This window comes from Hypanus sabinus, chromosome 23, assembly GCF_030144855.1.
Source record: "Hypanus sabinus isolate sHypSab1 chromosome 23, sHypSab1.hap1, whole genome shotgun sequence".
NCBI lineage: Eukaryota > Metazoa > Chordata > Chondrichthyes > Myliobatiformes > Dasyatidae > Hypanus > Hypanus sabinus.
In genome coordinates, this window is record NC_082728.1 from 64,761,310 (window position 1) to 64,778,668 (window position 17,359).

Sequence of the window (17,359 nt, forward strand, 5' to 3'; positions counted from 1 at the left end):
GTAAACCAGTTCTGAATCCACAAAGCAATGTCCCATTGGATCCCATGCCACTCTCAATAAGCCTTGCATGGGGTGCCTTATCAAATGCCTTGCGGAAATCCATATACACTACATCTACTGGTCTACCTTTATCGATGTGTTTAGTCACATCCTCAAAAAATTCAATTGGGCTCATAAGACAGGACCTCCCTTTGACACAGCCACTTTGACTATTCCTAATCATATTTTGCCTCTCCAAATGTTCATAAATCCTGCCTCTCTGATGATGCAAAGATCATCCCTAGAGGTTTAGCAATTTTGGTAGAGGAATAAAGGTGTAGACTATTTTCTAAATAGGGAAAAATTCAAAACTCAGAGCTGCAAAAGGACTTGAGTGACCTTATGCAGGATTTCCTAAAGGTATTTACAGGTTGAGTTGTTGGTAAGGAAGGCAAATTCAATGTTAGCATTTATTTCATGAGGACTAGAATATAAAAGCAAGGAGGTAAAGGTGAAACTTTATAAAGTATTGGTCAGACTGCACTTAGAGTCTTGTGAGCAGTTTTTGCCACTTGGGGTCTAGAGGAGGTTAGTGAGAATGCTACTGGGTATGAAAGGGTTAACATATGAGGAACATTTGATGCCTTTGAACCTGTACTCGCTAGAGTTTAGAAGAATGAATGAAGGGGCATTTCACTGAAATCTATTGAACATTGAAAGGCCCAGATAGAGTGGATGTGGAAAGGATGTTTCCTACAGTGGGGGATCTTGGACCAGAAGGCCAAGCCTCAGAATGCAAGGACGTATCTTTAGAACAGTAATAAGGAGGAATTTCTTTAGCCAGAGGGTGGTAAATCTTTGGAATTCATTGCCACAGACACCTGTCATTGGATATTTTTAAGGTAGAGATTGATAGTTTCTTTATTAATAAGGATGTTAAAGGTTTCAGGGAGAAGGCATGAAAATGCTGTTAAGAGGGATAATAAATCAGCCATGATGGAATGACGGAGTGGACTCAATAGGCAAATAGCCTAATTCTACTTCCACGTCATATAATCTTATGACCTAAAATCACTTTGTGTGAAGCTAGGAAGGGAAGCAGCAGGGTGGGAATGAGGTCAAGGTAAGTGTAAGGCAGAAATGAGTTCAGCACTCAGGTGATTGAACCTTTGACTCCATGGATTGGGGAAGTGGCAGCAGAAGTTCGCTGCATGGTTTGGGAAAAAAAGCTTCTGAGCTCCTCACCATTGGACTCCAAGGGGATGGGTTTAAAGCAGCTTGCATTTGAGAGAAGAAACTGTGTTTGCCTTTTGTAGTTGGGACATCAGCACTACAGTGACACAAGTTTATGATCAATATGTGCAGCTGGACTGAGCGTTCAGTCATTGCCAAACCTAGCCTGGCAGTTTGAAGGGCATTTACTGTTGTTTAAAGCAGGGTTGCAGCTCCCTTCCTCAATCAAGCTTCTCTTGTTCCCTCAGGACAGAGCTGCTAAAACTGCTGCTGACTTGTTTCTCTGAGGCTGTGTACCTTCCGCCTACATCTGAAGGGAATATTCTCAATCCTTGGGTTCAGTTTTTCTGCTCAACGGAGAACCGGTGAGCCCCAGCAAGCAAGTAGAGTGGGAATGAGTATGATGTTCCTGGCCACTGTGAATCTCTTGTAACACCTCTTCCTCAGCTCCCATCGGTCCTTCCAATCTTCTCTAATCCTGCTCCATGACAGTGAACGTACTTGTCAAAAAGAATAAACGTTAAAAAAATGTGTCGTCTAAATTATAGTAGGCATGATGAGGAAAAGCAAAGATGTGTGTCCGTTTTCCTGCCCTTAACTTATGAAAGGCTGTCAACCTGAAACATTGACTCTGTTTGCTGTCTACCTACGTGACGTTTGTTTATTTATTCATTTATTGATATACAGTGCGGAATAGGCCATTCCGACCCTTCGAGGCATGCCAACCAGCAATTCCCCAGTTTTGATTCTAGCCTAATTAATGGAGAGTTTATACTGACTAATTAAATTACCAACTGGTATGACTTTGGAATGTGGGAGAAAACTGAAGCTCCCAGAGGAAACCTATGCAGTTATGGGAAGAATGTACAAACTTCTTACAGGCAGTGACAGGAATTGAACCTGTGTCGCTGTTACAGCAAAGCGTTGCGCTAACCACTATGCTACAATGCTGCCTCATGATGTTTTGGATATTACTTCACATGAACTAATCAGTTACTGATTGGCTTCAAAGACCCATTTCATTCTGTGGTCCCTGTGTCATCTGCTCAACCTCCGTATCACTACTGTGGGCACACTTACCAGCTATCCATCACTGTTGTGTGGTTGCTGACTGATCGCTGGCCCAGCCACACCGTGTGGTCACTGACGGATTACTCAGCCAGCCCCAGAGTGTAGTTGCTGACTGATCGCTGGCCCAGCCACTCTGTGTGGTCACTGACCGATTACTCAGCCAGCCCCAGAGTGTAGTTGCTGACTGATCGCTGGCCCAGCCACACTGTGTGGTCACTGACCGATTACTCAGCCAGCCCCAGAGTGTGGTTGCTGACTGATCACTGGCCCAGCCACACTGTGTGGTCACTGACCGATTACTCAGCCAGCCCCAGAGTGTGGTTGCTGACTGATCGCTGGCCCAGCCACACTGTGTGGTCACTGACCGATTACTCAGCCAGCCCCAGAGTGTAGTTGCTGACTGATCACTGGCCCAGCCACACTGTGTGGTCACTGACCGATTACTCAGCCAGCCCCAGAGTGTAGTTGCTGACTGATCACTGGCCCAGCCACACTGTGTGGTCACTGACCGATTACTCAGCCAGCCCCAGAGTGTAGTTGCTGACTGATCACTTGCCCAGCCACACTGTGTGGTCACTGACCGATTACTCAGCCAGCCCCAGAGTGTAGTTGCTGACTGATCGCTGGCCCAGCCACACTGTGTGGTCACTGACCGATTACTCAGCCAGCCCCAGAGTGTGGTTGCTGACTGATCACTGGCCCAGCCACACTGTGTGGTCACTGACCGATTACTCAGCCAGCCCCAGAGTGTGGTTGCTGACTGATCGCTGGCCCAGCCACACTGTGTGGTCACTGACCGATTACTCAGCCAGCCCCAGAGTGTAGTTGCTGACTGATCACTGGCCCAGCCACACTGTGTGGTCACTGACCGATTACTCAGCCAGCCCCAGAGTGTAGTTGCTGACTGATCACTGGCCCAGCCACACTGTGTGGTCACTGACCGATTACTCAGCCAGCCCCAGAGTGTAGTTGCTGACTGATCACTGGCCCAGCCACTCTGTGTGGTCACTGACTGACCACCGACCCAACCCCACTGTGTTGTCTCTGACCAATCATTCAGCCAGCCCCACTGTGGTTACTGAATAACCATTCTGACCTGGACTTTATATCTTTTGTGACTTCTATCTCCCTGTTGTGTTTGATTTAATTAAGAAATGTAAGATCTGCTCCATTAGCTGGCCTGTCTAACCTGTGGCTGGTTGCTTTGTTTCAGACATGCTCTACCACTGTTTACATCGCTGCTGAATGTTGTATGTGCCTACGACCCTGTAGGCTATGGGATTCCTTATAACCACCTACTCTTCTCCGACTACCGAGAGCCCTTGGTGGAGGTTGCCGCCCAGGTTCTTATCGCGACCCTGGATTACGATGCCTCCACCAGCCTGAATCCGTCGGTGGATGGGACCACCACGAGTACAGCCATGGATGACACAGAGGTGAGCTCTTGTGACACTCACTCAGTGTGAGTGACAGCTTTGCTGCTTCCAGCAAACACAGTCTGTTCTGTGAATCAGAAGTTCATGTCAGGATGAGACAGTAAAATGGTGCTGAGGCCAAGATCAGGATACAGGTGGGTATGGGCTGACCACCAAAGGGACTGGTGAAACTGCATTCTGCTGCATTTTCTACTTCCTGTAACCCCTCCCTATGTTAAAGGCAAAAGAAGATTCAAATTTATGAAGATCTTATGAAGGTTTGTAGAGTTGAGCATCACTGGCAAGGCCAGAATATATCACCTGTCTTTAATTATGCTTGAGCAGGTGGAGGTGAGTCTTGAACTATTGCAAGGTTTCTGGTGACAGTGCTTCCATGGTGCTGTAGGGGAGAGAGTTCCAAAATTTAGATGTGGTAACTGTGAAGGGTCAACGATATATGTCCATGTCAGGCCAGTACATGATTTGGAGAGCACCTGGCAATGTCTCCATGTACCTGCCTGTTAGGTCCATCTTGTAGTGGAAATAATATTACAGCTTTTACAAGATAATTATTTGGTTGATCTGGTTCTATACATACACCAAGAGCAAGAGGATAATTAGGATGGGGGTGGAACCACTCAGGAATAAAGGGGGGAGCATTTGCTTGGGTGTGGAGAATGCGAGTGAGGTACTTAATGAATACTTTGCTTCAGTATCTACCAAGGAAAGGGATATGGAGGACCACGAGATCATTGTTGAGTGTATAAATATGTTAGGGCACTTAGAGGTCAAGGAGGAGGAAGTGCTGGTCCTCCTAATGAGTATCATGGTGGATTATCCAGGGCCTGATGGGATTTACCCCAGGTCATTGAAAGAGGCATGATATATTGCTTGGGCTTTGACCAGTATGTTCTTTCTCTTTCTAGCCGCAGGCAAGTTCCTGGAGGACTAACAAGTGGATAATGTTGTACCTCTATTGAAGAAGGGAACAAGAGAAAATCTTGTGAACTATGAACCAGTGAATCTCAGCGTTATTTGTAGGGAATTTGCTGGAGAAAATTTTAGGATATTTGAGCATTTGGAAACCTATGGCCTAATTAGAGAGAGCCAACATGGCTTAGTGCAGGGCAGGTCATATATTACCAACTCGATTGAGTTTTTTGACAAGGTGATGAGAGAAATTGATGAAGGTAGGACAGAGGATGTTGTCTACATGGATTCTAGTAAGGTGTTTGACAAAGCCCCTCAGGGGTGGCTAATTCAGATGCATGGAGGATGCATGCCAATTTGGCTGTTTGGATTCAGAACTGGCTTGTGCATAGAAGACAGACAGTAGTGGTTGAAGGGACTTGTTTGAGCTGGAGGTCTATAATTAGTGGTCTTCCGCAGGGATCTGTGTGGGACCTCTGTTGTTTGTGATATATAAAATAGCCTGGATGAAAATATGGATGGATGGGTTAGTAAACTTCTGGATGATACCAAGAGTGGTGGAGTTGTGGATAGTGTAGAAGACTGATAAAGAATACAGCATGATATAGATCAGTTGTAGATATTGGCAGAGAAACAGCAGATGGAGTTTAACCCAGATAAACATGAGGTGTTGCACCTAGTTAGGGCAAGTGCAAGTGTAACTCTTGCTTTGGCCAGCAGCTTAGTATAGGGGGTGATAGCCCCCCGGCAAAGCCAAACTTTCAAGAAATCTTGTTTGGGTGGATGCTGTGCAATATGTCCCGTTACAAATCAGTACCCTGAAATAACAAACAGTACACAATATGCGATTAAACAATTGAGCTTTATAATTCTCAATTTGACTATATGGTTAGTAAAGAAAACAAAAAAAAAAGAAAAAGGGCCCATTCTCATAAAGCAGTCTAATGTGCAAATGTTGGAGCTCACTGATAAGCCAGTTGTCCACCATTGACCTCCTCCGGTTGTCATTGACTTTCGGTCCCTCGTTCCAAGTCCACTCCATCTGGCAGTCTACCAGCTCTCTCCACTCGCGTCTTCCCGCCTCATCTCTCCCCAGCAAAGGACTGGGAAAATCTGCCTTACAACCTCACAAGAAAGTACAACATTTCTCTCATTGGATTGCCCCTGCATTCCAAAACCCCGTTATCTCTAGTCATAACCCAAACATTGCTGCTACAGAGAAACCATTGCATTATCAGTGAAACATTACAGAGAGACCACTACATTAGCAGTGAATCCTTACAACATGTTACACTCTTCCCCCCCCCCCACCAAATTTAGTCATGTCCTCATGACGTTGAGATAATTCGCCGACCCTTCCTGCAAAACACTAAGCTGAATCCAGGTGTAAAAGGCACTGACATAGCTCCCCAACACAGTAGGGGTCACACTCTGTTCCCCTGCTGTTATGTAGGAAGTCTATCTGGTGGTCTCCTAATTTTCTTGAGACCTCTGCACCCCTTCATCTACTTCCAGTCTGCCTGGCAAGACCTCCCCGATCTATCACTTGTGCCCACCTGCAAATCGGAGCCCTCTGTCCCGTGGCCAAACCCCGCTTCCTCCCCTACAGAGTCCCGCTGCAACCCAGGCTGACCACAGATAGCACCCCCCCCCCCCCCTCCCACTTCACTTGTCGTCTTCAATGGGAGAAGGGCAGGGAGTCTCTTCCTCAATCAATGGGGAGTTAGCAAAAGGCAGCATATATCACACATCCAGGTCTTCATCCTCCGGATCAGTATCCCGCTCGGGTGGGTGCTGGCCTAACTTCACCTGTTAGGGGCCTGGTAGTTGCCCTGGGTTTCTGCAGAGTCCTCTTACTAGGTGTAGGCTCAAGTCATGCTCTGGGTCTACCTGCACCTCTTGTCCCAGGGGCAACAGGTGGTTCCAATGGAGAATCTTGACAGGCCCATTCCCATCCTCTGGTTTCACCCAGAAAACTGGTAGGTTTGGCACCTGACTCTCCACCACACGGGGTGTAGCTGCTCAGCGGTCAGCCGGCTTGTGCTGTCCGGGTAGCTCCAGATTCCCTATGAGGACTCGGTCTCCCGGCGGGAGTTGGGAGAACCTCACCGTCTGATCAGACCTCCTCTTGTTCCCTCGATTCTGTTTGGCAGCCGCGATCCCAGCTAATTCAGAAGCCCTTTTCAGCTCTCTTCTCGTGTCAGATACATACTTCAGATAAGTCTTAAGTGGTAAATCACCCTCATCAGTCCCAAAACAAAGGTCAATGGGCAACCTTGCTTCATGCCCAAACATCAGATAATATGCCGAATACCCAGTAGCTTCATTCTGTGCACAGTTATAACTGTGAACCAGATGCCCAATATGTTGACTCCACCTGCTCTTTTTACTCATCTCCAGGGTCCCGAGCATGTCTAGCAAGGTCCGATTAAACCCCTCTGACTGGGGATCACTCTGCAGGTGATAGGGCGTGGCCTTCAACTTCTCAACTCCAAGCATGCCCAGTAACTCATGGATGAGTCTGCTCTCGAAATCCCGTCCCTGATCACTATGTATTCACCCGAGAAGGCCATAATAAATGAAATACTTCTACTATATCACTTTTGCCACCTCAGACGCCCTCTGGTCCTTGGTAGGAAAAGCCTGAGCATATCTGGTGTAGTGGTCCGTGATGACTAAGATAGTCGCTGTGTTGCTGGCATCGGATTCTACTGACAGGAAATCAATACACACCAGGTCCAGAAGCCCTGCATTCTGCAGGTGGAACAAGGGAGCTGCCCACATAGGCAATGTCTTCCACTGTATGCATCGAATACATGACCGGCACTATTCTTCATCCGGGGCCCATAAAACCGGTCTCTGAGCACTCCATAGGTCTTTTCCACCCCCAAATGTCCAGAATCATCATGAAGTGATTTCAAAGCAATCCTCCAATACTTCTCAGGCAGAACCAGCTGGCAACTCCGGAGTCGGTCTGGGGGTGACGTGACCCGGTATAAGATCTGGTTCTTCAACTCAAACAGAGGCCATTCTCGTAGTAATGGAGGTATTGATGGATGTTTCATCCTCTCTGCCTGAGCCATGTCTCCCTTTTCGACCGTCGCCCAAATGGTACCAAAGCCCGGATCATCTCGATGAGCAGCAGCCACTTCCCTGGAACTCGATTCCGGCAGCTGATTTGTCTTCAGAGCAGTCCGGTTACAATAAACTTGGGGGATGGCGTCATCAGAAGCCCCCAGTTGATCCGCCGCTCACTCCTGCCCGTCCTTTTCCTCTGCCTTCACAGTGATAGCAGACTGACACATGGCCTTCACCCCTGGGGCAGGAACGCTCAGGTGCCTGTCGGGACAAAGCAGCAGCATCAATGTTCCTGCTTCCCGGTGAGTACTTCAGGCTGAAATCATAGGCAGGCAATGCTGCCAACCACCGATGGCCTGTGGCATCCAGTTTTGCCGAGGTCAGAATATAAGTTGGGGGATTGGTGTCCGTCCTCACCTCAAACTTGCCCCGTAGAGGTGGTCTCTCTGCTTATCCACTACAGCCCATTTCAACGCCAGAAATTCCAACTTGTGCGTGGGGTAGATTTTCTCGGAGGGCGACAGACTCCAGCTGAAAAACGCTATGGGCCTCAACCCGGAGCCCTGATCCTGATACAGGATGCCCCCGCAAACCCTGTCGGCTGGCATCCGTGTGCAGTATATACTGCAATTGGGGGTCCGCAAAAGCCAGCCCGGCACCTGGGTCAGCAGTTCCTTCAGCAACTGAAAGGCCTCCTCACCTCGGTCCGAAGGGCTCCGATACTCTCCACCCTCCTGTCCTTTTCTCCCCTTCACTTTCGTCCCCAAGGAGGGTTACCGCACTGAAGCTGATTCAAAGGGTGACTCACTTCACGTAGCCTTTCACAAACCTCCAATAGTAATCACAGAACCCGAGGAATGAGCACAGAGCGCTCACAGTCTGGGGTCTTGGCCAAATGGTAACCGCCTTGATCTTAGCTGGGTCTGTAGCTACTCCATCACACGAGACTATGTGCCCCTCGTTGCCAACAGATGTTTGGCAGAACTGGCACTTATCCAGGGGAAGTTTTAACCCTTCAGCTTTCAGGTGGCCCAGCACCTTCAGAAGCCTTGCTTCATGTTCCTCCAAGGTGGATCCAAATACCAGATATACCAATACCTCAAGCAAGTTCGTATCCCCCACTGTGTTCTCCATGACCCACTGGAAGGTTACAGGAGCTCCCAAGGTGCCCTTGGGCTTCCTTTCGAACAGGAAAAATCCCAGGGGACATATAAATGCCGTTCTTCCTTTGTCGGCCTCTTTCATGGGGATCTGATAATATCCACTCCTCAAGTCCAGCACACTGAACCACTTCGCACCACTCAGGCACTCCAGTGTGTCTTCAGTCCTCAGGACAGTATACTGGTCAGGGATGGTTTGCCTGTTTAAGAGTGCTATAGTCCACACATGTCCGTACCTTCCCATTCTTCTTGTGGACTGCTCCCATTGGGAATGCATAGGGGGCTTTAGGACTTGGTGATGATCCCAGCTTCCTTCAACTTACACAAGTGCTGCTGAACGTCCTCCACCTCTGCAGGGCCCGTCGCCGCAACCTTTCTCTGAACAGGGTATCCTCAGTCACTCAGTGTGACGTGTGCTCTTGGAACAACCCACATCAAACTCGTTAGTGGAAAAGCCACCTTCCAGCTTCAATGTTCTTCTCTACCAGTCTCCTCTTCCAACCTTCAGGAAACGGGGAGTCCCTGAAGTTGAATGACTCAGCGGTCAACTTTCCCCCTTTTTTCCAATAGTTTCTCCCTGGCGTGTCTCACAGGGACACTAGACATTACCGTCACCGGGAACAAATGTGCCAGGGAGCATCCCCCGCTAGAAGGTGACCTCCCTCTTTGTAGTGTTCCTGACAATCACTGCCATCCTGTTTCCCTGTACAACCGAGGGCTTCTGCAATTCGGGCCTCACCAGTACCCTAGCAGGAAATCCTGACTCCCCCTCGTGGTCTTCTGGAGCATCCACTAAGTGTGCCATGCCCTCAGGCACTCTGGGGAAATTTGGGTGTCCCCATCACTCTTGCTACTTCCACAGACCATACTACCGTTGGCTTCGACTGGGTGAACCACACAGTCCCTTGTCTAAATTTGATAGCCGGCCTGATGCAGCCATGAACTTCCTCAAAAGCATCTCGAAACACTGGATGCACGGACAATGTACTCAGAAAGCTCTTGCCAGCCTTCTCCTTTCAGGTCTCTGTGAGCTTCTTCAACAAGAGGGGTCTTGGTCCCCACCAGAATTGAAACGCTGCCCTTCTCAACAGGGTCTGGACAAACCAGCACTAATGGACCCACTAAGCCTTCAGGAATTGGGCCTTCCACTTTTGGGGGTTCCTTGGTACATTGCTGGGACCATGTTCCTCCAGAGACACTAGGCCATTCCCTCACTGGGTCTCCTCTAAGTTTTCCCAACGACTCCCTGTGCTTAGATACCTGGGGGCTCACTCTCCTGGTGTGACACTTGCTGCCAGCAGCCCTCCGCATTGTTCGTCACCTGGGGGATCCGTCCCCCCCACCATATTGGGGGGGGGGGGGTCACCTGTTAACAGCTGACATATCTCCGCTGTCAACTCTGCCTCAGTCTCCTCTACCGCTCCCCGGGGTAGGCTATCACCGGAGGGGACTACTACTGAGGAGTGTACCCTGCTTACGGAGCCCTCCCACCTTCCCAACGTGTTCTCCTTTTCCCGTACCTCCCTGATCAGCTCAACAAAAGATGGAGGGGGACGTGTCTTACGAGACTGTCGGAGACCCCAAGCAATCAGGTCATGGGACTGGGTGCCTTTGGCTATCTGGTCCAATCTTAACTGATCCAGCTCAGCCACCTGAATGACCTCTCTGTGCTGCAAGCAATCTAACTGCCCCTGCAGCCAAAAAGTAAAAGCAGGAAGCTTCTCCCCCATCTCCTGACGCATATTCTGACTATGAGCTCCATTGGGCTTCCTGTTGGGCCAAAGGCTTTGTCCACTGTTTACATGTAATTGACAGATGTCGCTATGGGATATTTTAACCTGATGGCTCTCACAATGTCAGTGGCCCACCCATTCAAACTTTCAACCAATCTCTGTCGCTTTACGTCATCAGAGCACTGCCACTCATCTAACAGCTGAGAGGTCCGTTCCGCCCAAGTCTCATACTCCTCCTCCCCTTTAGGGGTGGGCATTATTCCAGAGAATCGGCGGAGCCTACCATAGCTATGACTTCGAATCTGATTTTTCCGTTTATTCGCCAGAGAAGTAAGGGTGGATATTAACTCAGAATTCTCACTCTTCACTAGGGGACGTGGATTAATTAGACATACCAAATCCAACCACTCGTTCCCTCACACTTCAGAAAATGAGAGAGCCCTGTCTTTGAAATCTCCGCCCTCAGCTACCGCTACCTCAGTGCTGGTCTGCATTAAAATGCGAGCTGCGCCAGCCATTTCATCAAACCTCCACCCACAATCACAACTGTAACAGTACTTAACAGGTGAATTAGCAATTCATCCAGAGTATAAATATCTACCCCACTGGTTCATTGCTCAAAGTACACACAGCATCCAACGGAATCAATCCTAGACGAGTCCCCACAATTGTAACTCTCGCTTCTGCCAGTGGCTTAATATAGGGGGTGATAGCCCCTAGCCCAGCTAAACTTAAGAAATCTCATTTGGGTGGATGCTGCGCAATGTGTCCCCTGTTATAAGTCAGTACCCCAAAATAACAAACAGTACACAATATACAATTAAATGATTGAGCTTTATAATTCTTAATTTTACTATATGGTTAGTAAAGAAAGTAAAAGGGCCTATTCTCATAAAGCAGTCTAATGTGCAAATGTTGGAGCTCACTGATAAGCCAGTTGTCCACCATTGACCTTCTCTGGTTGTCGTTGGCTTTCAGACCCTTGCTCCAAGTCCACTGTGTCTGGCAGTCTACCAGCTCTCTCCATTCGTATCTTCTCTCCTCATCTCTCCCCGGCAAAAGACCGTGAAAATCTCTCTTCCAGGCTCACAAGAAAGAACAACATTTCTCTCATTGGATAGCCCCCGCATTCCAAAACCCCGTTATCTCTAGTCATAACTCAAACATTACTGCTACAGAGAAACCATTGCATTAGCAGCAAAACATTACAGAGAGGCCGTTACATTAGCAGTGAAACCTTGTTACACAAGGAGAGTACACTGTTAAGAGAAAGATCCTTAACAGTCTTGCTGAGCAGAGAGATCTTGGGATCTAGGTTTATATTTCTTTGAAAATAATGACACTGGTTGATAAGGTAGTTAAGAAGGTGAATAGAATGCTTTCTTTTATTAGTCGAGGCACTGAGTTCAAAAGTCAAGAGGTTATGTTGCAATTTTATAAAACTCTGGTTAGGCCACATCTAGAGTATTGCATACCATCTGGTCGCCCCACTATAAGAAGGATGTTGAGACTTTGGAGAGGGTGCAGAAGAGATTTACCAGGATGCTGCCTGGTTTAGAGGGCATGTGCGATCATGAGAAGCTGGACGAGTTATTTCCTCTGAATTGGCGGAGGTTGAGGGGAGATCTGATAGAGGTTTATAAGATTATGAGAGGCATAGATAGAGTAGACAGTGAATATCTGTTTCCCATGGCTGAAAAGTCTAATACCAGAGAGCTTGCATTGAAAGTGAGAGGGGGAAGGTTCAAGGGAGATATGAGGGGTAAGTTTTTTTTACTCAGTGGTGGATCCCTGAAATGTGCTGCCTGGTATGGTGGTGGAGGCAAGCACATTAGAGGCTTTTAGGAGTTATTCGGATAGGCACATGGATGTAAGGAAGATTGAGGAATATAGACATTGTGTAGATAGCTGGTATTAGTGTTTGAGTGTTTTTGATTTGATTTTTAGCTGGTTCAGCACAACATTCTGGGCCAAATGACCTGTTCCTGTGCTGTACTTTTTTATGGCTCAGTTTAAAGATTACACCCAAGATTTGACTGGTAATATCACCGAATATCGAGTGGGTGGCTGGACCCTCTTTCATGTTGTGCCTTTGATACAAAAGTATTGCTGAGTGCAGCATGGACTGCTCGATTTGCTGAGGACTTGTAAATGTAATTGTATTTTATATAAGCATGAGTGAACCTCCCCACTCCTGACCTTGTGATGGAATAAATGCCATTGATGAAACAGCTAATGATGATTGGGCCCAGGATACTGTCCTGAGGAAATCCTACAGCTGGAGAACCTGCTCGCCAAATGCCTCCAGGGTGAATCCATCCTCAGCTCCAGGTGTACAATGTGGTTAGTCAGGAGCTGCACCTTGACACATTTTCTGCACACATGTTGGCCAAAGATATTAGAAGTCTCCCAGATTTTCCACTTGTTGCAGGTAGATCATTGCATAGATCTTAGTTCTATTGACAAATTTATAAATTCCAATATAGATGCTGCCCTCATCTGCATTTCCATTTCCTGAACATCCACACTCACCCCATCTTCCCACCGCCTTACAGGAGTAAAGTGCCTTTTGTCCTTTCCTACCACGCCATGAGCCTCCACATCCAACACATCAAGAGTTTCAGTTGTTATTCAGATCAAACATCAGAACAGGAAAACAAAAAACATCCAGTGAGTGGCAATTTCTTAGGCAAAAATACATTGTTAGTGAGACAGGTCAAAGGAAAATGGTCAAACTGGTTCAAGTTGACAGGAAGGCAACAGTAACTTAAATAACCTTACACGACAACTGTGGTGTGCAGAAGAGTATTTCTGAATGGAGAATACATTGAACTTGAAGTGGATGGGTTCCATAGAGCAGCACAAGACCATACCTGCTTACACTACTGAGGCCACTTTATCTTGTATCTAATAAAGTGGCCACTGAATGTATTTTAAAAGAACAGAACTCTTAATAAGGATCCCTGGGAAGTTTAATTGTACACCTCCATCCTGCATAATAAATAACCTTTCACAATTAGTCCCAAGTTCCTTTTACTGAGTTAACTTTCTATCCATATTGCTACAGAGCATTTTGATACTGCAGGCTTCAGTCCTGGTGCCAAGCGTGTTATCTGGTTGCTTTTTGGAAGTCCATATGTCCCACATTAACTGCATCATCACCATTAGCCCCCTTTGTTATTTCATAATCAAGTTAGTTAGGCACACTTCGCCTTTAACAAATCATGCCAGTTTTCACTCCTCTCACCACCTGAGGTTGCATATCTACTATTTTAACTTCCACTAGACCCATCCCCTAAGTGCATGTCCTTTATGAATTTTTGCTCCATCAAGGATTTCAACTCTTAATGTCCATTATTGAGACACCAGCAGTATCGCATTCCATAGTAAAGACTGATGTAAAGCATTCATTTCATAACTCATCCATGCCCTGTTTCTCAAGTAGTTTTTCCTTTTGTGCTTTAATCAAGACCAATTTGTCTGTTACCACCCTTTTACTGTTGTCGTACATAGATTCTTTTGGATCCCTTTTTCATATTGCTGTCAGACTTGTTTTCCTTCTCCCTCTCCCTCTTTACTCCCTTCTGAACTTTCTGTAATCCATTTCATTCTCACTTGATTAAAACAAGGCATCTGTTGTTTTTCATTTCTTTTATTCTCTTATTTCCTGATCATTCATAGAACTTCAGTTAGCTTTCGACTTCTGCACTGTATCTAAAAAGGGTCTCGTATCTTTAAGCTTCCTGGTGGTATGTTTGCAATTTACCTTGAACGGATCTGTTCTTATCCCATTGTAATTGGGCTTCCTCCAGCAATATGCAGTATTTTAGCCTTGAGGTTCATATTCTTTTCAGCAGTTAATGTAAATGTTATAACATTAGGATCACTATTTTCTTGTTATTCCACACTGATACTTACTCTTCTTGGTGTGGCTTATTTCCTAGAACCAATCCAGAAATGTGGCTAGTGTCTTGATCGAGTTTATTTTCCTGTGGGCATTCACAATAAAGAAACAAGAAACACGATAAGATAATGAAAGACTCCATTCAGCAGGATGAACAGACAATCAACGTGCAAAAGACAACAAAAAAAGGAAATAATAAATAAGCAATAAATATTAAGACCATGAAATTGAGTCTTTGAAAATAAATTGATAGGTTGTGGAACAGTTCAATGATGGGGTGAATGAAGTTATCCCTTGTAGTTCAAGGTCCTGATGGTTAGAACATAGAACTGAAATCTGCAGCACATTACAGGAATCATCAATAGAGACGGAAGAAGTACTGGAGGATTGGAGGGTTGCCAATGTTGTACCAACCATGTAACCTACTCTAGAAACTGCCTGGAATTTCCCTACTCCATAGCCCTCTGTTTTTCTAAGTTATATGTACATATCTGAGGGTCTCTTAAAAGACTCTGTTGTATCCACCTCTACCACTGTTGTTGGCAGTACATTCCACGCACCCTCCACTCTCTGTATGGAAAAACTTACCTCTGACATCCCCCTGTACCTATGTCCAAGCACCTTAAAACTATGCCCCCTCACGTTAGCCATTTCAGCCCTGGGATAGCCTCTGGCTGTCCACACGATCAATGACTCTCCTACACTTCTATCAGGTCACTTCTCATCCTCTGTCGCTCCAAGGAGAAAAGGCAGTTTACTCAACCCATTCTCATAAGGCACACTTTCCAATCCAGGCAAAATCCTTGTAAATAAATCTCCTCTGCACTCTCTTTGTAGTATCCATATCCTTCCTGTAGTGAGGTAACCAGAAATGAATGCAGTACTCCAAGTGGCATCCAATTAATGTATAGCTGTAACATTACATCACAACTCTTGAGCTCAGTCCTGCAGGTGATGAAGGCCAACACACCATATGCCTTCTGAATAACACTGTCAACCTGCACAGCACCTTTTTGGGCATGGACCCCAGGATCTCTCTGATCCTCCACACTGCCAAGGGTCTCATCATTAATATTATATTATGTCTTCAAATTTGACCTCCCAAAATGAACCACTTCACACTTATCTGGGTTGACGTCCATCTGCTGCTTCTCAGGCCAGTTCTTCATCCTATCGATATCATGCTATAATCTCTGACAACATTCCATACCATCCATAACACCCCCAACTTTTGTGTCAGCTTTTCTTAACTAAATTTTCTACATGTACACAATGGTTATTTGACCCTATTATCCTTGCCCTGCCTCAATGGAACATACCTATGCAGAATGCCATACAAATGTTCCCTGAACATTTGCCACATTTCTGCTGTGCATTTCCCTGAGAACGTCTGCTCCCCATTTATGCTCCCAAGTTTCTGCCTAATAGCATCATATTTCCCCCTACCCAAATTAAATGTTTTCCCATTTGTCTGCTCCTGTCTCTCTCCAGCACTATGGTAAAGGAGATATAGTTGTGGTCACTCCCTCCAAAATGTTGTCACCAAGAGATCTGACACCTGACCTTGTTCATTTCTCAATACCAGATCAAATTCAGCCTCTCCTCTAGTTGGCTTATCTACATATTGTGTCAGGAAACCTTCCTGAACACACCTAACAAACTCCACCCCATCCAAACCCCTTGCTCTCGGGAGATGCCAGTCAATATTAGGAAAGTTAAAATCACCCATCACAACAGCCCTATTATTATTTCAGCGTTTCAGAATCTGCCTCCCTATTTGCTCCTTGATGTCTCTGTTACTATTGGGGGTCTATAAAACACCCAGTAGAGTTAGTGTCCCCTTTCTGTTTCTGACTTCCACCCACACTGACTCCGTAGACAATCCCTCCTTGACTTCCTCCTTTCCTGCAGCCGTGATACTGCGGCCCTTATTAACAATACCACACCTCACCTCTTTTGCTTCCCTTCCTGACCTTTTTGAAACATCTAAAGCCTGGCACACTCAGCAGCTATTCCTGCCCTGAAGACATCCAAGTCTCTGTAATAGCCACAATGTTCCACGTATTGATTCATGCTCTAAGTTCATCCACTTTGTTTATACTGCTCCTTGCATTGAGATAGGTGCATCTCAAACCATCAGGCTGAGTGCATCTTTGCTCTAACATCTGCCTAACCTTCCTCACAAACTCCCGACAAGCTGTCTGTACTTGTGCACCAACCACCCCATCCTCTGCTTCTTCACTTCAGTTCCCACCCTCCTGCAAATCTAGTTTAAACCCTCCCCTCGCAGGATATTGGTACCCCTCCAGTTCAGGGGTAACCCATTCCTCTTGTACAGGTCACCCCTTCCCCAGAAAAGGTTCCAATGATCCAAGAACTTGAACCCCTGCCCCCTGCAACATCTCCTCAGCCAATCAATCGTCTGCACTATCTTTCTGTTCTGATCTTCACTAGCTCGTTGCACCGGGAGTAATCCTGAAGTTACCTCCTTGGAGGTCCTACTCTTCAGTCTCTTTCCTAACCCTAAACTTACTGTGCAGGACCTCTACCCCGCTCCTGCCTATGTCATTGGTACCAATATGTACCATGATCTGGCTGCTCACCCTTCCCTTCAAGAATATTTTGCAGCTGCTCAGAGATATCCTGGACCCTAGGACCCAGGAGGCAACACAATTATCCTGGTGTCTCTTTTGCTGCTGCAGAATCTCCTATCTGTCCCCCTAACTACCGAGTTCCCTATGACTATTGCTCCACCTGACTTCACCCTGTCCTTCTGAAGCTCAAACCAACTACAGTACTATTGTCTGGCTGCTGCTGCCTTGCCCAGATAGTCCATCCCCCTAATCAGTATCCAAA

General features: G+C 46.6%; 1 protein-coding gene across 2 annotated transcripts in view; it reads left to right on the forward strand.

The window, feature by feature from the left end:
• LOC132380265 (protein HID1) overlaps positions 1-17,359 on the forward strand; it is a 257,992-nt gene that overhangs the window by 97,352 nt on the left and 143,281 nt on the right. For both annotated transcript variants that reach the window (XM_059949013.1, XM_059949014.1), the window contains exons 6-7: positions 1,461-1,577; positions 3,497-3,719. In XM_059949013.1, coding sequence (XP_059804996.1) covers positions 1,461-1,577; positions 3,497-3,719 — 340 coding nt within the window. The remainder of the gene's footprint in view (positions 1-1,460; positions 1,578-3,496; positions 3,720-17,359) is intronic.